This window comes from Pristiophorus japonicus, chromosome 5, assembly GCF_044704955.1.
Source record: "Pristiophorus japonicus isolate sPriJap1 chromosome 5, sPriJap1.hap1, whole genome shotgun sequence".
NCBI lineage: Eukaryota > Metazoa > Chordata > Chondrichthyes > Pristiophoridae > Pristiophorus > Pristiophorus japonicus.
The window spans coordinates 33,957,108-33,984,550 of record NC_091981.1 but is presented as its reverse complement, the minus strand read 5'-3'; the positions used below and the strand labels follow the sequence as shown (position 1 = coordinate 33,984,550).

At 44.6% G+C, this 27,443-nt stretch overlaps 2 protein-coding genes and 1 pseudogene across 3 annotated transcripts in view; all 3 read left to right on the top strand.

The window, feature by feature from the left end:
• The window catches only part of zdhhc11 (zinc finger DHHC-type containing 11), a 149,540-nt gene extending 146,818 nt beyond the window's left edge, over positions 1-2,722 (top strand). For both annotated transcript variants that reach the window (XM_070879830.1, XM_070879829.1), the window contains exon 11: positions 762-2,722. In XM_070879830.1, coding sequence (XP_070735931.1) covers positions 762-1,156 — 395 coding nt within the window. In that variant the 3' untranslated portion in view covers positions 1,157-2,722. The remainder of the gene's footprint in view (positions 1-761) is intronic.
• Positions 2,723-12,345: 9,623 nt separating this feature from the next.
• Positions 12,346-27,443, top strand: part of LOC139263781 (tubulin polymerization-promoting protein-like) — a 65,459-nt gene continuing 50,361 nt past the window's right edge. The window contains exon 1 of the mRNA XM_070879828.1: positions 12,346-12,377. The gene's annotated coding sequence lies outside the window, so the exon portion shown is untranslated. The remainder of the gene's footprint in view (positions 12,378-27,443) is intronic.
• LOC139264991 (U2 spliceosomal RNA) lies at positions 18,798-18,976 on the top strand (annotated as a pseudogene).

Below are 27,443 nucleotides of genomic sequence, written 5' to 3'. Positions count from 1 at the left end.
ATGGGTCTGAACACCGTTTTAAAAAAAATCTTTATAACTTGCCCAACTCACTAACGAGTCAAGTACTTTTCTCACTTATGGAATAAGTGATATATTTCACCATTCTGTGTTCCTTCGCGATGAATGTAATGTGTATATTTTACCCTCATTTGCGCTTTGGATACTTTTGCTCCAGTATTTAAAGGAATAAATTACACTCAAAATAAAATGATGTTGTGCTTAAAAAGGTTTGCTATGCTTGCTAAAGGAATACAACAATAATTTGCATTTTTTTTAAAAATGCCTTTACTGTAGTGAAATGTCCCAAGGAGTGTAATAAGATAATAATTGACACAGAGCCACGTAAGGAGATATTGGGACAGGTGACCAAAAGCTTGGTCAAAGAGATAGTTTTAAGAAAGAGGTGGAGAGCTGGTGTGGTTTAGGGCGGGAATTCAAGAGCTTAAGCCCTAGACGGCTGAAGGCATGGCCGCCAATGGTGGGGTAAAAGAATTGGGGAATGCACGAGAGGCCAGACTTGGAGGAATGCAGAGTCCTTGGAGGGTTGAAGTGCTGGAGGAGGTTACAGAGATAGGGAGAGAGTGAGGCCATGGAGGGATTTGAACATGAGGATGAGAATTTTAAACTTGAGGCATTGGTGGACCGGGAGCCAATGGAAGTTGATGTATTCTAATGAAGTGTTGATGTGCAGTATGTCATTTTTTCTCCCTTTTGAGATATGAGTGGATTTGTACTATTTGATCCCTTTTAACTCTCAACAGTTAGCTCCATCCCTGAACCACTAGAGAATTCTGAAGAAACGCTACAGACTGATCATAAGAACTTTCAGGAGTCTCACCGACGAAGCCTGGAGTCCATAGAAGAGATCCCAATGGTGCAAAACCCTCTCGGTAGTGCGACTATGGGTAGTGGATGCAGAGAAGGGGCAGGTACCACAGAGAAGTGTTTTGATGCATCCAATCAAAATGCGCTTCTGGACAACACTCCGAGCTTGCTGGTAAATTCAAGAGACGCCGCACACTTGTCCGCAAAAGATGCAAGCCAGCAATCAATGAGAACTTCTCTGGTCAAGCAGGATGTAGAAGCAGCCCATCCGAGGCACAGCCAGTTAGCGCAGCAGTGCAGCATTGCTGGGCAGAGTACAATCTCTGGGTAAATTGAAGACCTTTGCCAAACTCCGCTGAAACTTTGAGATGTAAAAATGGATCTAAACCAGCGAGTTTATTGGAACCTTCCCCTGATCGGCCAGCAATCGATTGTACCATCCATCTGTTTTGGACAGATGCAGAAATTGTGGTAGTGGAATTATTTGTGTTAATTGTCCCACTGACTATCCTGGGCCTCATCCAACAACAATGGTGAAAAGAGTGATTTACAGAAGAGAGCGATCTAGCTAATGTAAACCACTCAGACTCCAAAAATCCTTGGGGGCCTCCTCCATTGACGCAAGTGGAGCCTAACTATGACCCCCCCCCCCAAATCAGTCCTCCCAGCCCCAAACTGGAGACACTGTGCCAAACCCTGGGGACGAAATCAATTATATGACTGGGGCGGGCACATCGCATCTGAAGGGGCACGTCAGTGCTGCCCACCTTGAACCACCTGCTAGAAAATGGAATGGCCCAAACCAGCTCCATGAGATGCCCATCTTAATTCTGAAGGAAAAAAGGTAGGGATGTCTTCAGCTCCAAAGGGAGGTGTGCTCCATTAAAAGAAAGGCAACCGATCCTCTCTGGGATCGATTACCTTTCTCTTGGGCACTTCCAGGGCATCTATCAGCTGGTGTAAGTTCCACTGAGGTCAATGGATAGCAAAAGAGGACAAAATGTCCCCGCGAAGCCTGGCAACTTTGCCCAATCGAGTTTTTGGCCTTTCCATTCCCAAGAATTGCAGGCCTCAATTCCTATCAAAGACCTAGATTAAAACTAACTGCTTTGCTTTCTTGTCTGATATTTGTTTCACCTAATATTAAAAATGTGATTTTCAACAGAAAGTAAACTGATGACTCTGCTTGTGACCGCAAACATGGTGAGTAACAGGGGAATTTTCACCTGCTGAAAACCCCCTCCCAAATTTGTAGTAGTTAAAGTAAGCCCATTGACGTGAGCCCACCTTTATTGCCACAAGTTTGGGGAGACCCTTGGTGACCGAGCCTGAGCCGGTGCAATTCCCACAAAAGCCGAGTGCACCTTTGGACATTTTACTAAGTTAAAGGCACTTTTATAAATGGAAGTTGTTGTAATAGTTCCTTAACAAAATGGCTCAAAAGAAAAAATATATTTTCCTTCCCCATGGCAAAAATTCCCATGAAAACCTCTTCAGTACACACGTATTGGCCATCTTCATGATCCAGAAATATGTACTTCGTGCTGAACTGTTAGCCAGCACAAAGCTAACTGTTAGCCAACTTTAGAATATGAGCTGTTCTCTCTAAGTACACCTTTAATTTTTCACATTGTACAAACTCATGAAAATATGAGCTGCTTTTGTCAGACTAGGTGTAAAGGAAATACTATGGTGTATTTACATATAACGTGCTCAATTTTATTGTAAAATAAAGGATGTTACAGATGAAAGAAATGATGGAATACACACTAATAACGGGAATATAAAAATATTGTTTTGTTAACGATCAACACTCGCTTGCGTTGAGATCTTCATGAAGTATTTCCCATATCCAGTAAATTCTTGCATTAATTAAAATGAAACATGAGACAAACAAGTGTTCCATGAACAAATTTCTTGTATTAACATCTACACTAACCATGGAATGTCCTTTAACCGTAAATACAAAACAGGTGCTCCACAGTGAATTTAAATATTTTTCATAAGATTGATTTATGACGCTTTCTATATAATATGAAAATTTTCCATCCGTGTACATTTCCTGTCAACGTTTTTCCATTACAGCTTCCTATGTTAATATTTGTAATGGAAATTGTCTAGGTAAACAGTCATGCTGTAATTACACCTTCCATCCAGTAGTGGTGCTGTACCACTTCCACTGGCAGGAGGGTGTAATTACAGCATGATCAGTTAAAGCAGGCAGTTTCCATTATAAATGTTGACATAGGAAGCTATAACAGAAACATAAAAATAAGGACAGAATGTGTGACTTTAAAACGGGTATTAAATGATGTCTTCATGCTCTGATCCAATTATCCTGCACCCTCTAATCCTACTTCAACAGAAGATTAGTTGGTCTTAACGCCGTGTGTGTATTGCCACAAGAGATGAACTAGTATGGATAAATTATTTCACATTGATTTAAAAAAAAATCATAAACAGCAGTCTTCATAAAACCATTGGAACAGGAGTAGGCCATTCAGCCCCCCAAACCTGCTCCACCATTCAATTAGATCATAGCTGATCTGCGACCTAACTCCATATATCCTTTAGTCCATGCCCCTTAATACCTTAGGTTAACAGAAAGCTATCAATCCATCACTTCACAGTTGATTATCAGGATGGCCAGATAAGAATCAACAGTGGAAAATAATACATTTTAGTGTTTATCATCGTAAAACTTCAATGTAGGCTATCAGCTCGGTCTGAATAAGTCTTTGGGTAGAAGGGTTTGAAGAACTGTTGAGATGAAACAAAGTAGTGTTCACTGGTGTTGTACCAAACAACTACTGTATAGCTAGACATTGATATGCAGCATGTTCTACACATGCCAGTTCCTAACAGTGAATGGATCATGTATCTGAAAGGCACTTTATAAATGCAAGTTGTCTCCTTTTCTTGCACGTGACGTACATTTACTTTTGTGTGTGTGTGTGTTAAGATGTTTTGTACTAAAATTAGTGCTTGTGGTTAAAAGGTGTCACCGTAGACACATCTGTGACTAGTCAGCGATTTTTATTGCACAACACTGTTATACAACTTAAGTCATGTACAACAGCGCTGGTATCAGAAACGTACGCACAGCAGAGAGTCGCAACAGAAGAACATTAAACAAAAATCTGTGACAAATTGCATACTGCACCCCAGTGGTGTAGGATAAACCATATCGATTGATAATTTCACCTGGAAATTCCACACCATTTCTCCCACTCTTCATCTCCTTCCCCCCCCCTCAACCCGGGGTAATTCTATCAGAGGTTCAGAGCAGGGCAAGCCACTGAAGAAATTACTGGTGTAAGTCCCTACAATTCCCTACTGCACATAAATCATGAATGGGCCCTTTAGGCAGCTGTTTAAATTAGTGGAAACATTATTTAATCTTGTATTTTTATGATTGCAATAATAATATACTCACCAATTCTTTCTGTTTCTTAAATATTTTAATAAGTGCAGTCTGGATAGCCAGTGAAATTGTCCTAAATATAATGGGCATTTCACTTGGGGGGGTGGGGGGGGAAGTAAGAATCATTGAATACAATGGCTCCACAGTCAGGATCAAACTGGGAATAACTTGCTCACATCTTAAATCTCTGTTCGTTACATAGCAAGGTTTTTGTTAACCAAGCTCTAATTTATTTCTGTTACAGTTAACACAAGTGAAACAAGCCCTGTTACACACAGTTCATGTCCTTTATTTTGTCTGCCCTGAATCCATATTACTTGGAAAATAAGAATCTAAATAGGGTAGAGGAGCAAAGGGATCTTGGGAGTACAAATACACAAACACAAATTTGCGACGTAGGTCAGTAAGGCCATAACAAAAGCAAACCAAGCACTAGGGTTTATTTCTCGAGGGATAGAATTGAAAAGTAGAGAAGTTATGCTAAACTTGTATTGCACCTTGGTTGACCACACTTGGAGTACTGTGTCATCATCATCAGAGTGTTAACTTCTGGTCACCATATTATAAAATGTGTATTGAGAGACTGGAAAGGGTGCAAAAGATTTATAACGATAATACCAGGACTACGAGGTTATGCCTATCGAGGAGTGGTTGTTGTGAATAGTATGGATGCATTTAAGGAGAAAACTAGAAAAGTATATGAGGGAGAAGGGAATAGAGAGTTATGCTGATAGATGAGGAAGAAAGGCAGGAGGCTTGAGTGGAGCATAAATAACAGCATTGACTGGTTGGGCCGAATTGCCTGTTTCTCTGGTGTATATTCTATGTAATTCTATTTAATATTTATTCCTCAACCAACCTCACTAAAACTCTTCTTATCTGGTTATTATCACATTGCTGTTTTGGGGACTTTGCTGTGTGCAAATTGGCTGCTGCGTTTCCTATATTACAAGTGACTACACTTCACCGGACTGATTTCGAGATGGCAGGACTGATATATATGAGGAGAGACTGGATCGACTGGGCCTGTATTCACTGGAGTTTAGAAGATTGAGAGGGAATCGCATAGAAACATATAAAATTCTGATGGGACTGGACAGGTTAGATGTAGGAATAATGTTCCCGATGTTTGGGAGTTCCAGAACAAGGGGTCACAGTCTAAGGATAAGGGGTAAGCCATTTAGGACCGAGATGAGGAGAAACTTCTTCACCCAGAGAGTGGTGAACCTGTAGAATTCTCTACCACAGAAAGTTGTTGATGCCAGTTCGTTAGATGTATTCAAGAGGGAGTTAGATATGGCCCTTACGGCTAAAGGGATCAAGGGGTATGGAGAGAAAGCAGGAACATGGTACGGAGGTGAATTATCAGCCATGATATTGAATGGTGGTGCAGGCTCAAAGGGCCGAATGGCCTACTCCCGCACCTATTCTATGTTTCTAAAAGTACTTGATTGGCTGTAAAGTGCTTTGGGTCATAAGAACATAAGAAATAGGAGCAGGGATAGACCATATGGCCCTTCGAGCCTGCTTCGCCATTCAATAAGATCAGGGCTGATCATCGACCTCAACTCCACTTTCCCTCTCGATCTCCATATGCCTTCATTCCCCTAGACTCCAAAAATCCATCTCCACCTTGAATATACTCAGAGACTCAGCATCCACAGCCCTCTGGGGCAAAGAATTCCACAGATTCACAACCCTCTGAGTGAAGAAAGCCCTCCTCATCTCTGTCTTAGATGGCCTACCCCTTATCCTAAGACTATGCCACTAGTTCTAGACAATCCAGTCAGGGGAAACAACCTGTCGGCATCTACCCCGTCAATCGCCTTTGGAATCTTATATGTTTCAATGAGATCACCTCTCATTCTTCTAAACTCCAGAGACTATAGATCCATTCTACATAATTTCTCATCATAAGACAGCTGGAATCAATCCAGTGAATCTTCGTTGCACCGCCTCCAAGGAAAGTATATCCTCCCTTAGATCAAAACTGTGCACGGTACTCCAGGTGTGGTCTCACCAAGGCCCTGTACAATTGTAGCAAGACTTCCTTACTCTTGTACTTCAAACCCCTTGTAATAAACATGCCATTTGCCTTCCTTATTGCTTGCTGTAACTGTATGCTAGCTTTCTGTGTTTCATGCATGAGGACACCCAAATCTCTGACACCAACATTTAAAAGTTTCTCACCATTTTTAAAAAAAAATTCTGTTTTTCTATTCCGATCAGTGATCTCAAATTTTCCTACATTATACTTCATCTGCCACTTTACTGCCCACTCACTTAGTCTATTTGTATCCATTTGCAGACTCTTTGGGGCTGAAATTGCCCCTTTTTTTAAGGCCTGTTACCACCTCTAAGAGGTGGCAACGAGGTGGTAAGGCTTTACCGACAGAGGACGGGCAGAGGGTGTGACCCACGTGCAATTACCTCCAGGCCGGGGGCGGCGGAAACGGTTTTCTGACACGCCCCACTGTCGGGACATTGCCCTGCAGGAACACAACTGCCACCAGTCGGTGCCACGGATAGCTTTGCGAGGCAGGAAGCTGCCAGTTGCTGGGCGATGTGGCCGCCATTTTCTTTTAATTATTGGCTGACTCTGCAGTCGGCCGACAATGGCGGCCATGGGTTCGGCCAGGCCACCAACAGCCACTCCCCCCCCCGCCCCCCCCCCACCCTGGACCTTTCCCTGGTGGCCCAGTGGGTGCCACTGATGCTTTGCTAGGCCTCGCAGCATCCCTCCCCTTTAATTGATGGACACCGTCCCACTCCCGTCCTGAGCCTGCGGTCACTGGGAGGCGGTGTTACAGTTAAAGAGCGGAATTTCCCGCCTGTTTTCCCCCATCTCCCGCTGGGCGGTAATAATTCGATTATCCACCCAAAACGGGGCGGAGGGAAATTTCCCTCCCTTTGTGTTCTCCTCACAGCTTACTGTCCCACCTAGCTTTGTATTGTCAGCAAACTTGGATACATTACATTCGGTCCCTTCATCTAGGTCATTAATATAGATTGTAAGTAGCTGAGGCCCCAGCACTGATCCTTGCGGCATCCCACTAGTTACAGCCTGCCAACCTGAAAAAGACCTGTTTATCCCTACTCTCTGTTTTCTGTCCCTTAACCAATCCTCTATCCCTGCTTAATATATTACCTCCAATCCCATGGGCCCTTATCTTCTTTAATAAACTTTTATGGGGAGCTTATGGAATGCCTTTTGAAAATCCAAATATACTACATCCACTGGATCCCCTTTATCTAACCTGCTAGTTACATCCTCAGAAAATTCTAATAAATTTGTCAAATGCTACTTCCCTTTCATAAAACCATGTTGACTCTGCCTAAATCATGTTATGATTTTCTAAGTGCCCTGATACCACTTCATTAACAATGGATGCCAGTATTTTCCCACGACTGATGTCCGGCTAACTGGCCTGTAATTTCCTGAGACATCCTGACGTTGTGAAAGGTGCTATATTAATGCAAGTTCTTTTTTACTTTTATAACAGCCATCATTGAGCCATGGTATTTTTGTTTTATTTTTGAGGACATTTTACCTATTGGAAGTTTCACTGTGTTTTGTCACAATATTCACTGTGCCGTGTTTGGTGTTGAGTGAGTGACTTAGCTTATCTTGATGGCTATTAAAAAAAAATCACTCTGCTTCCCACAGCATTATCAATTTAAAAGTTGGTGCAAACCAGTTTAACGATCAGAGATTCTTCAACATGTTTTGAAAATGTTTTCAAATGTTGGGTTAGTGAGATCTGGCAAATAGGACACATGATACCAGCTTCATTCACAATTTAACACTACTAACCAAAAGGGTATCTTCTCGAGTGTCCAATATTCCCTCTTGTATTCAACTCTACTGTTTTCCCTGTTCTCTAAGATGCGGTTGTTTCCAAATTTACATTGTTGTGCTCTGTTAATGCTGTAGCAAATCACTGACAATAGCCACAATGTGAATGTTTGGCACTTTGCCACAAGCTGGGCATCTCGTTCAAAAACATCTTGTTCAAAAACAAAAGCAGAAAGTTCTGGGCACACAGCATCTGAAAGAGGAAGACATGATAACATTCAGCATGTGATCATTCACTAGAAAATCTCACCTGTCTTTCAGATGATAACTACCATAATGTGTATATCCAGAATGTTATGCTTTTATTTCAGATTTCTGGCATTTATATATTTTTTTTCTAAAGCCTTTTTTCCTGATTGTTTTCAACCTAGGACAGCTGAACACAGTTTTGATTTATTTTGTAGTCTGGTACAATCGGAAGCTGCAGAAACAGAATCAGATACAAAACCGGGTTTGGTTAAGGCGGTAGGTTAGAACACTATCCTTCCAGCTCTGTGACGTGGGTTTGAATCCAATCCAAACTGATGGGACAAAAAGCTTCTATCTTGGAGTGCTGCAGAGTTATAGTGCCAGCCTGCAACTCCAGAACCTTTAAGGTAACCTTATTGCTGCTGCATTTCAAAAGGGCACAAGTCCGAGAAAATAACTAGGCCAAGCAACAGAGAGAGTCTGTTGTGAAGAGGAAATAAGGAACCCACAGGGTGGAAGCTACATAAAGTCTCAATCCAGCATTTGCTGAATATGGATGCAGTGCACAAAATTGGCACCAGATTAGCAGTCTTACTTTGAAAGAATATAGAGACCACAGAATCATATAGCACAGGAGGAGGCCATTCAGACAATTGTGCCTGTGGAAGAGCTGTCCAATTAGTCCCACTCCCCCGCTCTTTCCCTATAGCCACGCAATGGAAATGGTGAGAAATGGGATCAAAACAGTGATGCAGGAAAGGGTGCACTGTGAAGGCCTGACTAAATTTGGGGCTGTCTAAGTGAGAGAGTTAGCAGCACACTTGACTTGTCACACTTTTCCTGTAAGTAATTAATACTGAAATGAGGTGATAAAAGTTGAAAAGCATTTCTTCCTCAGTCCCATTCATATTTTTAAATTTATTTTTGAATATTTTCAGCTCCTGCATGTTACCTTTGGTGTCCCCCAAGGATCTGTCCTTGCCCCTCCCCTCCCCCCCCCTTCCTATTTCTCATCTACATGCTGTCACTTGCAACATCGTCCAAAAACACGGCATCAGTTTCCACATATACAATGATGATATCCAGCTCTACCTCACCACCACTTCTCTCCACCCCTCCACAGTCTCTAAGTCGTCAGACTGCTTATCCGACATCCAGTGCTGGATGAGCAGACATTTCCTCCAATTAAATATTAGGAAGACCGAAGGCATTGTCTTCAGTCCCCGCCACAAACTCTGTTCCTTAGCTACTGACTGCGTCCCTCTCCTCAGCAATGGTTTGAGGCTGACCAGACTGTTTGCAACTTTGATGTCTCATTTGCCCTTTAAATGAGCTCCAACCATATACCCACACCATCACTAAGACTGCCTATTTCCATCACTGGAACATCATATGACTCTGCCCTTACCTCAGCTCATCAGCTGCTGACGCCCACATCCATGGCTTTGTTACCTCTAGACTTGACAATTCAATGCACTCCTGGTCCGCCTCCCACATTCTCCCCTATATAAACTGGAAGTGCTCCAAAATTCTGCCCGTGCCCTAACTCACACCAAGTCCCGTTCACCCATCACCCCTGTGCTCGCTGACCTACATTGGCTCCTGGTTAAGCAACGCCTTGATATTAAAATTCTCATTCTTGTTTACAAATCCCTCCAGGTCCTCACTCCCCCCTATCTCTGTAATCTCCTCCAGCCCCACAATCCTCCGCGATATCTGGGCTCCTCTAATTCTGGCCTCTTGAGCATCACCAATTTTAATCACTTAACTTTTGGTGGCCGTGCCTTCTGTTGCCTAAGCTCTCGGCTCTGAAATTCCTCCCCTAAGCCTTTTTACCTCTCTCCTTTTAAGACATTCCTTAAAACTTACCTCTTCGACCAAGCTTTTGGTCATCTGCCCTAATATCTCATGGCTAACTGTTAAATGTTTTATAACACTCCTTAGGCTGTTTTACTACATTAAAGGCACGATTATAAATGCAAGTTGTTTTGTCATTCTTTTTCATATTTGTTTTGGTTATTTTGTTAGATTTGAGTCTCTGGTTAATAAGGGTCTGTTGTCAAGGGGAATTGCTTAAGTTTACATAGGAATATTAGAAATGCCAGACAAAGTTTGTTTTCCACCATCCTGGTAGTCCCATGATAGTGATAATGGAGTTGTTGCCTAATCATAGCAATCATTCTCTATTAATTAGTCTCCAACAGACAGGGATTGCAAATAACATGCTGGTTTTGTGTTTTTTAATTGTAATTATTTGAATATTGGGATTCGCACACATTACACCATTTGATGAATGTTTCTAAATAGGTTTAGTCTTTAGAACAGAAGCTTGATGAACTCAGTTGATACCTGCTTCTGTTATGAAGTCAGCTCTGTTAGATATTTCCTTCGAAATCGTGCCATGGGATCTTTTACATCTGATGGAGCAGACACGGCCTCGGTTTCAAGTTTCATCCGAAAGACGGCACCTCCAGCAGTACAGCAATCCCTCAGCACTGCATTGAAATGTCAGCCTAGATTTTTGTGTTCAAGTCCCTGGAATGGGACTTGAACCAACAACCTTCTGACTCAGAGGCGAGAGTGTGCTACCCACTGAGCCATAGCTGCCACTCTGGAGGGAGTGCATGTATTATTGCAGAGGATTATTAGGACAAGGAATGGCCTTAACATAAGGTGGTAAAAACTGAATTTGAAATTGTTTTTAAAAGGCCAATTGATAAATACTTGTGAAAGGGGAAAGGACAGGAGGATGGGATGGTGCTAAGCTTTTTCAGCAAACCAGCACAGGCAGGCTGGATGAAATTGTGTCTGATGTAAACTTGTATGATTCTGGGAATGTAATGGTTAACTGGAATGATCCATCATGCTCTGGCTGGCTGGGGTACAGATCGCTTTACAATTTGGTATGAGAACACACCTGATACACGGCTGCCTGGCTGTTGAAAATCACCTGCCTTTACCTTCGCTTTATCTATCATTTAATGTTGTCGACTCCGAACAGGAAACTTTTATTGAATGTCAACCTAAAAAGCACCAGCAAAGCCTTATAAAAAAATAAATTAGAGTCAGCGGCTCAAAGGACAGCTGTAGTTGGCAAATGTATTCATGCAAGAATATTTCAGTTTTTAATGTGGAATGAAACTCCTTTCTGGCGTTGAAATCTGAAAAGGATTCGAATCTCGGAGTCGGGCTTGCAAAATAAACTCACATCAAGCCGACGGTAAATCAGCTGAGCGAGCTGCACGGCGAGTTTTATGGGCGTGTGTCTCCGACACAAACAACGTTCTTGGACCCAAGTCAATGGGATTTATTTTTATTGAACGTTATTACATTAACACATGCAGAACCGAGGGACAACTCACAAACTGGTCATCCTCCGTTCACTTTTGATGTTTATAACCAAAGTGACACACACAACAGGAAATTTTCCACAGGGAATCCATCCAAAACTCATTTCTACACTTGAATTGCTGCCACTAACTCGTGAGTTATGCACCCGATTCAAATAATGTGTGACAGACACTCACATACACACACACACATAGACACATAGCCAGACACTCTCACTACAGAGACGCGCCCACACGACAGAGACAGACGCAGACACCCACACGACACACAGACAGACAGAGACCCACACTACAGGCACACGTCCAGACACCCACACTACAGACACACGTCCACACACCCACACGACAGACACCCACAATACACATAGACACACGCCCTATATATGCAGCCATCCCCCGGTAGGACAGAAGGTTGCAGGCGATTAAACATTATGCACGGTAAATGTGCGAGGCGGGTGTGGAAATCCCCCGGACCCCCGGGAAACTCCCATTTAAGGGCAAAGGCAGCTTCGCGTCTCCGCCTGGTGAAAGTGACATCAGTGCGGGCCCTGCTAATTGTGTCAATTACCGAGCCTGATTGACGGCCGCCTCCGCCAATGGACGGTCGAGTTCCGGGACCGGGAGCACACGGAGGGACTAATGGGGGCTGGCGGGGTGCTGAGCCGTGCCCGCCCCCTCTGCCCAGGACCAGTGCTGGGTCTACCTGTTTGTGCGGAGACGGTGAGGAGCAGCTGTGAGTATCAGGCAGGCTGATCCGATCATTGGGTCTTGCCCTGTGCATTTACCATTCACAAAAAGGGGGAAAGCTATCCTTGTATCGAAGGGGCGACGCGAAATGTTGCAGTCTTGACATGTTTGCCTGATGATAATTGCCCCTTTCCCGTATGCTTTTATTTGCATTGGTGTCTGTGCAAAGGTTTGCTGTTTTTTTAAAACTGTTCAACATTGTTGTGGTTGTCCATATTTCATCGTGACCCAAAACAGGATGTGGTAATCAGAAGACTGACTTTGAATTCTTAACTACAAGGTGTTTAGTCAGCTGTCTGTGTGATGCTGGGGTGTGGGGGATTAAATATCTAGAGTTGTCTGTACTTTGAGGGGTCCTTTGCAGTCTGTTACTCATCTGTAAAGACATTTTTGGTCTTGCATCACAGTACCTTACAATATATACGAGTGAAAATGCAACCACCGTGGTACACAGCATACACAGGTAGAGGGTGGAAATGGTTACCAATTGCCATTATTTCCCGTGTTAAACATTAATCTGGGCCAATGAAAATAGTGCAGAGGCAAAATACTGCGGTTGCAGGATATCTAAACAGAAAGTGCTGGAAATACTCAGCAGCTCAAACAGCATTTGTGGCGAGAGAAGCGGTGTTAACGATTTGGGTCAATGGCCCGTCATCCGAACTGAATATTGTAGGTCCCTGAGTGGTACAGTTGGCTATACACAGAGCCATACAGCCGAGAAAAGTCCTGGGATTGATTCGTAGTCTGTATGGCGTTGGTTCACCTGGCCTGGGGTAGTTGCTGCAATTTGACTTTGAGGTTCCCAGGCTAGAAAGGGGGAGAAATTGGCCAGGGCTTTAGCTTCTAATCCTGCCCCTCCCCCTCCCCCTCCCCCTCCCCCCGGAACGCAGGTGGACTTTGGATCAGCCCTGGCTGTGAAATCAAAGTGTGAATGAAGTTGGGCTGCCTTCGCACACTGCTTGTTGTCGAGTAATGCTGAACGGGGAGGGGTTTCCACTCTTGCTGGTAACTTCCTTTTGCAGGCCAGAGGTCAAGAACTCTCCATTGACGGAGCAACTGCACTAATCGTATATCTCTCTGCGTACAACAACCAGAGCTTGTAGTTACACATCTCCTTTTTAAAGTAGAATTTCACCCCAAGGTGTTGGGAGCAGTGAAATGACTCCCATGTGCAGTGGAATAATTTATCTACCTAAAATTAAAACGAGGCCATTCAGGGGTGATGTCAAAAAGAACTTCTTCACGCAAGCGGTAGTAAAAGAAAGACTGACATTTATGTAGTGCCGTTCATGTCCAACAGCCTCCTCAAAGCGCTTTACAGCCAATGCAATACTTTTGAAGTGTAGTTACTGCTGTAATGTGGGAAACGCGGCAGCCAATTTGCACATTGCAACTCCCACAAACAGCAATTTGATAATGACCAGATAATCTGTTTTTTGTTATGTTGACTGAGGGATAAGTATTGGCCAGGGCACTGGGGATAAATCCCCTGCTCCTCTTCAAAGTATGCCATGGGATCTTTTCCATCCACCTGAGCAAACGGGGCCTCAGTTTAACGTCTCATCCTAAAGACAGCACCGCCAACAAGCAGCACTCCCTCAGCACTGCACTGGAATGTCAGCCTAGATTTATGCACTCATGTCCCTGGAGTGGGACTGGAACCCACAACCTTCAGATTTAGAGGCAAGTGTGCTACCCACTGAGCCACAGCTAACAGAATTCTAGAACGCTCTCCCCCAAAAGGCTGTGGATGCTGAAGGTCAAATCAAACTTTCAAGACTAAAATCGATCCAGTTTTGTTGGGCAAAGGTTATCAACTTATGAGACCAAGGTGGGTAAATGGATTTGAAGTACAGTTCAGCCATGATCTAGTGAATGATGGACCAGGCTTGAGGGACTGAATGTCCCTCAAGCCTGGTCATATATCCCTATTAATTTTAATGCTTATAATTAGGTGGAGGGGGGAAATTACTCAAATTATTCTAATTCCAAGCTGGAACCGAAACCAAATTGGAAAAGCACTTGCGTGAAGAAGCGCTGCCTGACATCACCTCTGAGCAGCCTAGTTTTAATTTTAGGTGAATTGGAATGAGTCAGATTATTTCATTGCTCTTGCTTTGGCATGATATTTAAGAAAAAATGCAGCACCAGCAGAAACAATTTGTTTAGATTCAAATTGGGAGGGCTGACTCTTTTTATTCATTCTTGGGATATGGGTGTCACTGGCAAGGCTGACATTTACTGCCCATCCCTAGTTTTTTTTTCTTATCATCTTTCTCTAATTTCTCTCCTGTTTCTCATCATGTCCACGATAGACACCTCCTGTTCCCTAGATCTTATTTGCACCAGATTGCTGATGACCCAACGTCCCTTCCTGGCCTCCATGTTAGCTGGTGTTGTTCATGGTTCCCTCTCCTCAGGTACTGTCCTCTTCTGTTCAAATCTGCCATAATCACCCAGCTTCTCAAAAAAAAACAACCCTTGGCCCCTCTGTCTTTGCAAACTACTCATCTCCAACCTCCCTTTCCTCTCCAGAGTGCTTGAACTTGTTGCCTACCAAATCCATGCCCACCTTTACCACAATTCCATGTTTGAATCCCTCTAATCAGATTCCCGCCCCTGCCACAGTACTGAAACGACCCAAATCAAAGTCACAAATGACGTCGTGTGAGACTGTAACCATGGTAAACTATACCTCCTCAACCTGTCTGCAACCTTTGAAATGGTGGACCACACTATTCTCATCCAGCATTTCTCCTCCATCATCCAGCTGGGTGGGACTGCAGTCACCTGGTTCCATTCTTATCTATCCAGTCGTTGCCAGAGAATTGTCTGCAATGGCTTCTTTTCCCGCTCTCGCACTGTTATCTCTGGAGTCCTCTTAAGGATCTATCATTGGCTCCCTCCTATTTCTCATTGACATGCTGCCACTTGGCGATATCATCCGAAAACACGACTTCAGGTTCCACATGTACGCTGATGACACCCAGCTTTACTTCACCTGTCTTCGATGCCTCCATTGTCTGTGAGTAGCCACACTGCTTGTCCGACATCCAGTACAGGATGAGCAGAAATTTCCAAATACTAAATATTACCATTGTCTTCGGTGCATCCACATTCTCTAGCCACTGACCCCCATCCCTCTCGCTGGCAAGGCTGAACCAGACCGTTTGCAACCTTAGTGTTGTATTGGACCCTGAAATGTATATAAGGTATTGGTGAGGCCACACCTGGAATACTGTGTGCAGTTTTGGTTTTCCATTTTTACAAAAGGATATACTTGCTTTGGAGGCAGTTCAGAGAAGGTTCACAAGGTTGATTCCGGAGATGAGGGGGTTGACGTATGAGAAAAGGTTGAGTAGGTTGGGCCTCTACCCATTGGAATTCAGAAGAATGAGAGGTGATCTTATTGAAACGTATAAGATTATGAGGGGGCTTGACAAGGTGGATGCAGAGAGGATGTTTCCACTGATGGGAGAGACTAGAACTAGAGGGCACAATCTTAGTTTTAAATGGGCGGCCCCTTATTCTGAGACGAGGAGAAATTTCTTCTGAGTGTTGTAAATCTGTGGAATTCACTGCCTGAGAGCTGTGGAAGCTGGGACATTGAATAAATTTAAGATAGAAATAGACAATTTCTTAAATGATGAGGGGATAAGGGGTTATGGGGAGTGGGCGGGGAAGTGGAGCTGAGTCCATGATCAGATCAGCCATGATCTTATTAAATGGCAGAGCAGGCTCGAGGGGCCGTATGGCCTACTCCTGTTCCTAGTTCTTATGTTCTTATGAGCTTCTGACATTACCGCATCATCATCCAAGATGGCCTACTTCCACCTCCATATCCTCGCCTGACTCCACCCTTGCCTCAGCTCATCTGCTGCTGAAACCCTCATCCATGCCTTGACCATTCCACTGCTCTCCTGGCTGGCCTCCCACCTTCGACCCTCCATAGACTGGAGCTCATCCAGAACTCTGCTTCCCATGTCCTAACTCGCACTAAATCACATTCACCCATCACCCCTGTGCTCCAGGTCTGGCAATGCCTCAACTTTAAAATTCTCATTCTTATTTTCAAATCACTCCATGGCCTCCACCCTCCCTATCCCTGTAACCTCCTCCAGCCCTACAAGCCTTCAAGATCTCTGCGCGCCTCCAATTCTAACCTCTTGTGCATCCCCGATTTTAATTGCCCTACCATTGGATGTCATGCCTTCAGCTGCCTCGGCCCTAAGCTCTGGAATTCCCTCCCTAAACCTCTCTACCTCTCATGCTTTAAGATGCTTCTTAAAAGCTACCTCTTTGACCAAGCTTTTGGTCACCTGTCCTGCTATATCTTTGTGGCTTAGTATCAAATTTTGTTTTGATAACATTCATGTGAAGTGACCTGAAAGGTTTTACTTTGTTCAAGGCACTACCTGTATATAAATGAAAGTTTTTGCTGTCCTTGGCGGTGGGCCTTGTTCTTGAACTGCTGCAGTTAGGTGAGGAGTTCCAGGATTTTGACCCAGCAACGATGAAGGAACGCTGATATGTGTCAAAGTTAGGATGGTGTGTGAGTTGGGGGGGAGCTTGGAGGTAATGGTGTTCCCACACATTTGCTGCCCTTGTTATTCTAGGTGGTGGAGTTCATGGGTTGGGGTGGGCTGGGGGGAGGGGTGGTGGTGACTGGGTTAGAAAAAAAACCATGGCCAGTTGTTGCCCTCTTGAGCCTGAGGACCTCAAAGCTAAATGTAGCAACTGCCCACCACCCCATCCCAGAGTAACCATCTCTGTACAGACTAATTAAAAAAAGAAAGAAATTGCATGTATGTAGTACCTCTCACGACCTCAGGACATCTCAAAGTGCTTTACAGCCAATGAAATACTTTTGAAGTGTAGTTATTGTAGGAAACACCACCACCACTTTGCGCACAGCAAGGATCCATAAATAGCAACGTGATAACGACCAGATAATCTGTTTTTAGTGATGTTGCTTAAGGAATAGATGTTGACCAGGACGCTGGGGAGAACACCCCTGCTCTTCAAAATAGTGCCATGGAATCTTTTACATCCACCTGAGTGGGCAGACCACATGTTGGTTTTGTCATGTATTCAACTGTCATTGTAACCCATGTATAAGCTGACCTAAGTTGTACACCTTGAGAACACTGACCACAGGGGGCGAACTTGTGGGAGACACTCCTAACCTGGACTTTCCGGTATAAAAGGGGAAGCTCCACCCACCGCCTGCCTCTTGAGGTCTTGGTAATAAAGGTAACAGGTCACAGAGTGATCTTCTCTCAAGTATGGGCCTCGTGTGCATTTATACTGTATCGTAAGGACATATTATTGGCGACGAGGATGGGATTTAAACCACGCGAGCATGGCCACTAGCAGCACAGAAGAGAGGTACTGTGTTGGTGATGATTGGGACGACTTTATTGAGAGACTACAGCAAAGTTTTGTCACTAAGGAATGGTTGGGACAGGAGTCGGACAACAAACGCAGTGCTCATCTCCTGATGGTTTGTGGATCCAGAACATACTGCCTGAAGAAGGACCTTCTAGCGGCAAAGAAGCCGGCGAACAAGACGTTCGAAGAGCTCAGTAAGTTGATCCGGGAACACCTTAAACCGGCGAGCAGCATGCACATGGTAAGACACCGGTTTTACACGCACCGGCGGCGAGAAGGGCAAAGCGTTCCAGAATTCGTGGTAGATCTCCGGTGACTAGCGAGCCGATGTAAGTTCCCAGATGCATGCAGAGCGGAGATGTTGCGAGACTTTTTTTATTGAGGGCATCGGGCACGCTGGGGTTTTCAGGAAACTGATTGAGACCAAAGACTTGACCTTGGAAGCGGCGGCTCTGATATCCCAGACAATTGTCTCAGGGGAGGAAGAGACCAAAATGATTTATGGCAACAACCTTGGCTCAAATGTGGAAAACGACCAGGGAGTCAACATTGTTAACGTGGCACACAGTTCTCTAGGCAGACCAAGTGCAATCGGACATGTCCCAGCATGTAGTCAAACCCAAAGGGGGAATTCAACAGAGACAATGGCTAGCTGGATGGCGATTCATGCCATCGCAATGGACAATGCGGCCAGTAATGGGGCCATCAACACCTGTTAATGGTGCGCTTAAGGATAGTTTCAGAGACGATCGACTGGTAATGGACCTTTTTGTTTCTGACAATGGGGCCTCTAGCTCATGCTGGAGACGTGGAGGCAAACACCCAGCCAGAGCTTGCAGGTATCCGCAATATACCTGCAGAAATTGCAACGTCAGCGGTCACTTGGCGCATATGTGCAGGAAGCCTGCAGCCAGGTTGATGTACGAGGAGGACGGGCCTGATGTAAGCCCTACGAGGCCAAATGAATACTGGGGTAAATTGCTGGAAGCTGAAGTTCACGTGGAGCACATATACAGCTTCTCGGCCTTTTGGCTAAGATCAAGTGTAGTATCTGTTCTTATCAGTTTAATATCCCCTATGGGGACATGATATTGAATTGATTTTTGGACAGGGAGCTGGATTAGGGGCATGCCCCTTCCACTCCATGCACCGACCTGGTATTGCAATATTTCCAGGAACGGTGCAACTTCGCCTCTCCGGCCTTTTGGCCTAAGATCAAACACATTGGTGCAAAGTGATCTTTGGCGTTAGAGTTGATCTGGAACGAAATTGGATTTAAAAAAAAAAACATATACATTTCATATACCAGGATGCTACCGATAATGATGAAAGTGCTCCTCAATGGCATCCCAGTACTAATGGAGCTGGACATGGGGGCCAGCCAGTCCCTGATGAGTATCAAACAGTTCGAAAGGTTCTGGGTGTCCAAGGCCAGGAGGCCAAAATTATTGTCGATTGACGCACTGCTACGGACATATACAAAGATCATTCCGGTGCTAGGCAGCGCCACGGTAGTCGTGACCCACAAAGATTCCGAGAACAGGTTGCCACTCTGGATTGTCCTGGGGAATGGTCCAGCACTACTGGGGAGGAGTTGGCTTGCTGTCATGAACTGGAAATGGGGCGATGTCAATGCAATTTCTTCTGTGAAGCGAGTATCATGCTCACAGGTCCTGGACAAATTTGACTCGTTATTTCAACCAGGCATCGGCACTTTCATGGGGACCAAGGTAGTGATTCACATAAACCCGGACGCCAGGCCGGTAGACCACAAGGCTAGAGCGGTGCCGTACGTGATGCGGGGGAAAAGATAGAATGCGAATTGGACCGCCTGCTGAGGGAAGGCATCATCTCGCCAGTCGAATTCAGTGACTGGGCGAGCCCGATCGTGCCGGTGCTCAAGGCGGATGGATCGGTCAGGATATGTGGCGATTACAAGGCCACCATCAATCGGGTGTCACGCCAATGTTCCCAATGTTGGGGAAGTCCAGAACCAGGGGACACAGTCTAAGGATAAGGGGGAAGCCATTTAGGACCGAGATGAGGAGGAATTTCTTCACCCAGAGAGTGGTGAACCTGTGGAATTCTCTACCACAGAAAGTTGTTGAGGCCAATTCACTAAATATATTCAAAAAGGAGCTAGATGAAGTCCTTACTACTAGGGGAATCAAGGGGTATGGTGAGAAAGCAGGAATGGGGTACTGAAGTTGCATGTTCAGCCATGAACTCATTGAATGGCGGTGCAGGCTAGAAGGGCCGAATGGCTACTCCACCTATTTTCTATGTTTCTATGTTTCTAAGACCAGTACCCGCTACCGAGAGCGGAGGACCTCTTTGCAACGTTATCCGGTGGCAAACTTTTTTCAAAATTGGACCTGACCTCAGCTTACATGACCCAGGAGCTGGCGAGTGAGTCGAAGAAGCTGACCAACATCACGACACACAAGGGGTTGTTTGAGTACAACAGATGTCCGTTCGGGATTCGTTCGGCAGCCGCGATCTTTCAGCAAAATATGGAACGCCTCCTCCAGTCGATTCCAAGCACGGTGGTTTTTCAAGACGACATCCTCATCACGGGTCGTGATACTGAAGAACACCTTCACAACCTGGAGGAGGTGCTACGCAGACTGGACCGGGTAGGGCTGCGACTGAAAAAGGCGAAGTGCGTCATCTTGGCTCCAGAGTTAGAATTCCTGGGGAGGAGGGTAGCAGCAGACAGGGTCAGAACTACTGCGTCCAAAACGGAAGCGATCCAGAGAGCACCCAGACCCCGTAACACGACGGAGCTGCGTTCGTTCCTGGGGCTCCTGAACTATTTTGGCAGCTTTCTTCCCAAATTGAGCATGCTGTTAGAGCCGCTACACGTGCTCCTACACAAAGGTCACGATTGGGTCTGGGGGGACAGCCAGAAAAGGGCTTTTGATAGAGCACTCAATTTGTTATGCTCCAATAAACTGTTAACGTTATATGACCCGAGTAAAAAAACTTGTTCTAACGTGCGATGCGTCATCCTATGGGGTCGGGTGTGTGTTGCAGCATGTGAATGCCAATGGTCAGTTATAGCCGGTAGCTTATGACTGCAGAAGTCTGTCACGGGCAGAAAGGGGTCACTGGCAGAAAGGGGCTACGGGATGGTAGAAAAGGAAGTGCTAGCATGTGTATATGCAGTAAAAAAAAAATGCACCAGTACCTGTTTGGCAGGAAATTTGAGCTGGAGACAGATCACAAACCCCTAACGTCCCTTTTGGCCAACAGCAAGGCCATAAATGCGACTGCATCGGCCCGCATACAGAGGTGGGCACTTACGTTAGCCGCCTATGACTACACAATTCGGCACAGATCAGGCACAGATCAGGCACTGAAAACTGTGCCGATGCACTCACTAGCCACCACTGAGGGGACAGCTGAGCATGATGCAGAGATGGTCATGGCTGTTGAAGCTTTCGAAAGCGAAGGCTCACCTGTGACAGCGCATCAGATTAAAATCTGGACAAATAAAGACCCGCTACTGTCTTTCGTTAAGAAATGTGTCCTGAATGGGGACTGGGCAGCCAAATATGGAGCATGCCCTGAGGAGTTTAAACCGTTTCATAGGCGCAAGGATGAACTCTCGATTCATGCCGATTGCCTACTGTGGGAAACCGAGTAGTCATGCCCCAAAAGGGCAGAGGTGCGTTTTATAGAGAACTTCACAAAGAGCACCCGGGCATTGTCATGATGAAGGCAATTGCCAGGTCACACGTTTGGTGGCCAGGGATAGATGCAGACCTGGAACTTTGTGTTCGCAGGTGCAACACGTGTGCTCAGCTGGGCAACGCACCCAGGGAAGCCCCCCTTTGCCCCTGGTCCTGGCCTGCCAAGCCATGGTCACGCATCCATGTGGACTACTCAAGTCCTTTCATGGGAAAAATGTTTTTGGTTGTAGTAGACGCCTACTCCAAATGGATTGAGTGTGCCATTTTAAATTCAAGCACATCCTCTGCCACGATAGAAAGTCTACGGGCAATGTTCGCCGCCCATGGTCTACCGGACGTCTTGGTCAGCGACAATGGCCTGTGGTTCACATGCACAGAATTCCAGGACTTCATGGCAGGCAATGGAATCAACCATGTCAGAATGGCACCGTTCAAGCCGGCCTCAAACGGCCAGGCGGAACGAACAGTGTAGATAATCAAACAGGATGCTCAAAATCCAAGGGGGTTCCCTATAAAGCCGCTTATCACTCCTCCTGTTGGCCAATAGATCCCGACCACACTCGCTCACAGGGGTTCCACCCGCAGAGCTGCTAATGAAAAGGACACTCAAAACCAGGTTATCCCTTATACACCCTACTATGAAAGAAATTGTTGAGAGCAGGCATCAGTCACAATGTGACTACCAGGAATGCGAAGGCGCGATATATTGATGTCAATGACCCTGTTTTTGTCCTTCATTACGCTGCAGTGCCCAAATGGCTTGCAGGCACGGTGAGTGCCAAAGAGGGGAATAGGGTTTTGGTAGTTAAACTTACCAACGGACAAATCTGCTACAAACACGTGGATCAAACGAAAAGGAGGTTCAGCAACCCCATAGAAGAAGCAGAAGAAGAACACAACGTAGAGTTTACTCCACCACAGGTGACCGAACACCGGAACTAAGTGGAGGAGAGCCCAGTCACTGTGGGCAGTCTGGACAGACCCGAGGCACCGCAAACAGCAGACACTCAGGCCAGCGCCCAACAACCGGAGCCCCAACTCGGGCGCTCTACAAGGGAGCGTAAACCACCAGAGAGACTTAACCTGTGATCCCAATAAGACTTTGGGGGTGAGGTGATGTTATGTATTCAACTGTCATTGTAACCCATGTTTCAGCTGATCGAAGTTGTCCACCTTGAGAACACTGACCACAGGGGGTGAACTTGTGGGAGACACTCCTAACCTGGACTTTCCGGTATAGAAGGGGAAGCTCCACCCACCGTCTGCTTCTTGAGGTCTTGGTAATAAAGGTAACAGGTCACAGAGTGGTCTTCTCTCAAGTATGGGCCTCGTGTGCATTTATACTGTATAGTAAGGACATATGAGGTTTAACGTCTCTTCCAAAAATGCATCTCCAGTGTCGGCCTATATTTTGTGACTAGGAATCAAACCCAGAACTTTCCTAGTCTGTACTGCTCTGTACGGTCAATTTTACCACTGAGAAACCTGCAACATTTTTATTGCCCCAAAGTAACTGTTTAAAACAGAAAATGTTCAACCTGTACATAGTTTATACGCTACATGTATGGACACTAAACTGAATTATCACGCGCACCCTTCAACATCTTTCCATAAAATCCTGTGTTCACACTTAAAATGGAAGCTACCTATGTACATGTGACACGCTGCAATTGATGCATCCTATGCTATCTGCTTTCTTGAATCAAAGTTTCAGTGCATGTGTGGTGTTGGGCAGAGCACATTGTGGTGCCGGGGAGGGTTGGGTCACAGAGTGACACTGATGGCAGCAGAGGTTGCTCATGTTACACACGAGCTGTAGGTGCTCCCTTCCCCTCCCCCTTTATTTCAAGGTCCTGTGCCTGGCATGTTCTCTGCATTTGAGTTGATGATGATTGCAGGAAATGGTGCAATGTGCATTCAGCAACGGGTGGAGTTTGTTTTTAGTAAGGCCTTGTGATATTGTGGCACACCCATTCATGTGTAATGCATCACCACTTGTTGTGATGGAAGGGCAATTTATACTGATTAGTGATGTGTGAATGTTCAAATTCAGCAGCAAAAAGGTATGAAAAATTCAAACTTTATCATTTTTATTTAAAAAATCTTTTCATCCAGAAACTATCGGTATAGAAAAAGTATGAATGCATGATGGCACAGACCTGTTGGCTAAGGCTTTTCATTGAATTGGTTTATCAAAGGATTCTCCTGTACATGGTGCATTTAACTGCAATTACGTTGAACCATGATTAATATTGTTATTCAGTTAAAGATAATGCTTGCTGGAGCAGAGAAAAAAAATGATGCTAGTAATGCGCAAGGGAAAATGGAGATACTATCACTACTGTATCTGCAGCAAGGTCGAGGAATATATTTTAAAGATGAGGGGATCCAGGAAATTACCAGGCCCCGAGGATTTCAGTGACTCCACCAAGCACCGCAATGTGGCTTCACTGAACACATGGCTGGTCTTTGTCTACTGGGAGAGCACTCTATCGAGCACTCCTCTTGAATATAATCTGTTTTAATTAGAGACTGTATAGTTCTCTCTGACTGGATCATTCCCCCATACTTCTGCATCCAGGTAGACCATGTTGGGAGACTGGCCTACTCCAGACTCATTATTGTGCAATTTGTGAGAGGAGGCTGATGAATTGCTTTTCCAAGGAAGTTTCCGCTAAGAATCCCAGAATGCAACCCCTTTTAGAAGCTAACCTTCATCAGTGTCAGATTCTAGAATAGTTGGATCTGCAGTCTGGCTTATAATATGTAGAGTCAGTGCTTTGTCACACTTCTCTAATATCTATTAGATACTGTGGCATTCCAGCAGGTCTACTACAGGAATGTGTATTTGTTGGGTTTCAGGAAAGGTTAATTGAGTAAATATAAACCAGGAGGAAATGGGCAGGGAGCATTGTGATCCACTGAATGAATAAAAAAGATGGAGCTTTCATTCCAGGCTTAATATTTTCCAGAACATCAAACCTAACATTACCAAACAAAGAAAGACTTGAAAAGTCAGGTCTGTTTTCACTAGAACAGAGCAGATTAAGGGATGATGTGATGGAGGTGTTAAAAATTATAACAGAATGAAATAAAGTAGGTGGAAACAGACTGTTTCAGTGATTTAAGCAGTCTAGAAAATGGGACATAGCTATAAGATTAAATGTAAGAGATTTAGGATAGAGAGCAGGTGAAACTTTTTTACACTGAGGGTTGTGAGGCTGTGTAATATACTATTGCAGTTAATGATTGAAGCAGAGGAAAGAAAAGAAAGACTTGTATTTGTATAGCGACTTTCATGACCTTGCGAGGTTCCAAAGTGCTTTACAGCCAATGAAGTACTTTTGAAGTGTAGCCACTGTTGTAATGTAGGAAACATAGCAGCTAATACGTGAACAACAACAACTTGTATTTATATAGCACCTTTAACATAGTAAAATGTCCCAAGGTGCTTCACAGGAGTATTATAAGACAACATTTTGACATTGAGCCACAGAAGGAGAAATTAGGGCAGCCGACCAAAAGCTTGGTCAAAGAGGTAGATTTTAAGAAGCGTCTTAAAGAAGGAAAGAGAGATAGAGAAGCGGAGAGGTTTAGGGAGGAAATTCTAGAGCTTGGGGCCTAGGCAACGGAAGGCACGGCCACCAATGGTTGAGTGATTATAATCAGGGATGCGCAAGAGGGCAGAATTAGAGGAGTGCAGAAGGTGGGGGGGAGGGGGGGGGGTTGTGAAGCTGGAGGAGATTAGAGAGATCGGGAAGGGCTAGGCCGTGGAGGGATTTGAAAACAAGGATGAGAATTTTGAAATTGAGGTGTTGGTTAACCGGAAGCCAACAAGCACAGGGGTGATGGGTAAGACACGGGCAGCCGAGTTTTGGATGACCTCAAGTTTACGTAGGATAGAATGTTAGCGGCCAGCCAAGAGTACGTTGGAATGATCAAGTCTAGCGGTAACAACAGCATGGATGAGTATTCCCTTCACCTGGAGAATCTACATCCCTGTTTGTGAGTGAACTCTGCTCTTACCACTTTTTTATCTTTAAACTATCATTTTTAATAGTGTAAAGTCCTTTTGCCACGCTTTTTATCATTTCCGCTTGGACCTTGGTCCTAGCCTGTCCCAATGATACAGCTCCCTCCTGTCCCATTATTGGTGCCAGTGTCCCATGAAATGGAACCCCTCGTTCCCACACCACTCCTCTAGCCATGGGTTCACCTTCCTGATCTGTTTCTCCCTATGCTAGTTAGCACATGGTTCGGGGAATAATCCTGAGAACACTGCCCTTGAGGTCCTGCTTTTTAGTTACGGTCCCACAAACAGCGGTGTGATATCATCAGATCATCTGTCATTATGTCAATCACTGTGTCAATGTTTAAAAATAGGTTCGATCGGTAGTTGAAGGAAAGAGGAATATAGGATCAGGATTGGTGCATGGGATTCGGATACTGCTCATGTGGAGGAAACACCAACACTGACTGCTTGGGTCAAGCAGCCGGTTTCTATGTTGCAATTTCTATGTAATGAAAAAGTCCAAGTCATCCTCTGATATTACGATGTGCCAGATTTCTCTTTCTCATTCTTTCACCCTTTCAATCCCACTTCATCATGGTTTGTCTGAAAGAGAGCCAACTCCTGCTGCACTGTTAGAAAGGTCACGACCCATTTCAATTAATAATGACATTTATAACTTCACAATCAGATTGTGGGAAGAGCTGGTTTGTGTGTCTCAGATTTCGCCTCTTTCATACAGTTACACAAAGGTTATTTGTTCAGCTCCCTGAGATGGGAATGGACCAATTTGATCAAGATTCCACTAGTTTTTTCTTTTCACTTTCACTGGGGAACGTATTTCATAATTGTTTCTGGCAGTTAAGTGTGATGCTGTTTAGTCACAGTACAATTCTTCACAGCTGTCACTGGCCAGGGTGCCATTAAGGACCAAGGAAAGGGGAAAAGAACCATGTTTCACTGTGACTGAGAGATGCTCCCGTAGAAATGGTAGCGGCCTTGTAGTGTAACATAGCCTTAATCATGTCTTCACTTTGACCGTAGTAAATTAAGATTCCCTTGGTTCAAACCAAAATATTTTAATAGATTCTATTTGCCATTTTCTTTTTGTTTTCTTTAGTTGATTAAAAGAGCGCCATCAAACCACTGCAAAGAAATGTGCGTTTATTTTCCGTCTGTCTTTGTTTTCTATAATAATTTTATTTTAAATGGTGAGCATTGGCAGCGATGGCAAAATCTGCCTTTAAGATATTGCTGTGCTTGATAACTAACATCTGTAGATGCTCATGCTGTTCCTTAGTGATGTGCTGTTTATACTGATGGCTCAGTAACTCATCCAACCCCACTGCCCCCTGTCATTGGCATACACCGCTCAAAGAAATATTCAGAAATGGCCAGAATATAGCTTTTGAAGCTGATAATTCTTTGTAATGGTTTGACGTTGCAAAGGAGTCCAGATGGCAACATTCCCTCTAAATATTATGTTTTTAAAATAAATCAACTCTTACCTCCCTCCTTCTCTCTGAGCTAGAAGTTGTGAACTATGGTAATTCACTTCTTACAGCCAGAAGGGACTTTTGAATCTACGGTTGACTGTGTAATGAAAAATTGGACTTGAGAAAGTGTTTCGTGGACACTCATTACCTTCACCTTGCCATTAAACTTTCACTATAATTCAGTCATATATTGCTTTTGTAAAAGAGCTGGATATTTCTGGTTCTGTTCTGTGCTGTGACTTCTAATTTAACCTTCTTGTTTGGGATGTGGAATGTCTGACCTGCACTTTTTTTTTCTTCATTCCCAAATTTCTGCCCTCTTCTGAGGCATGAACTCCTGAGATATGGTTCCACAGACTCCAGGCAACCCTTGCCCAAGTACCCATTCTGGATGAATCTCGAGAGTGGGCCCAGCTCGATCATTTCCTGACCCTACATTTTTTAGCAGAGATCACTGG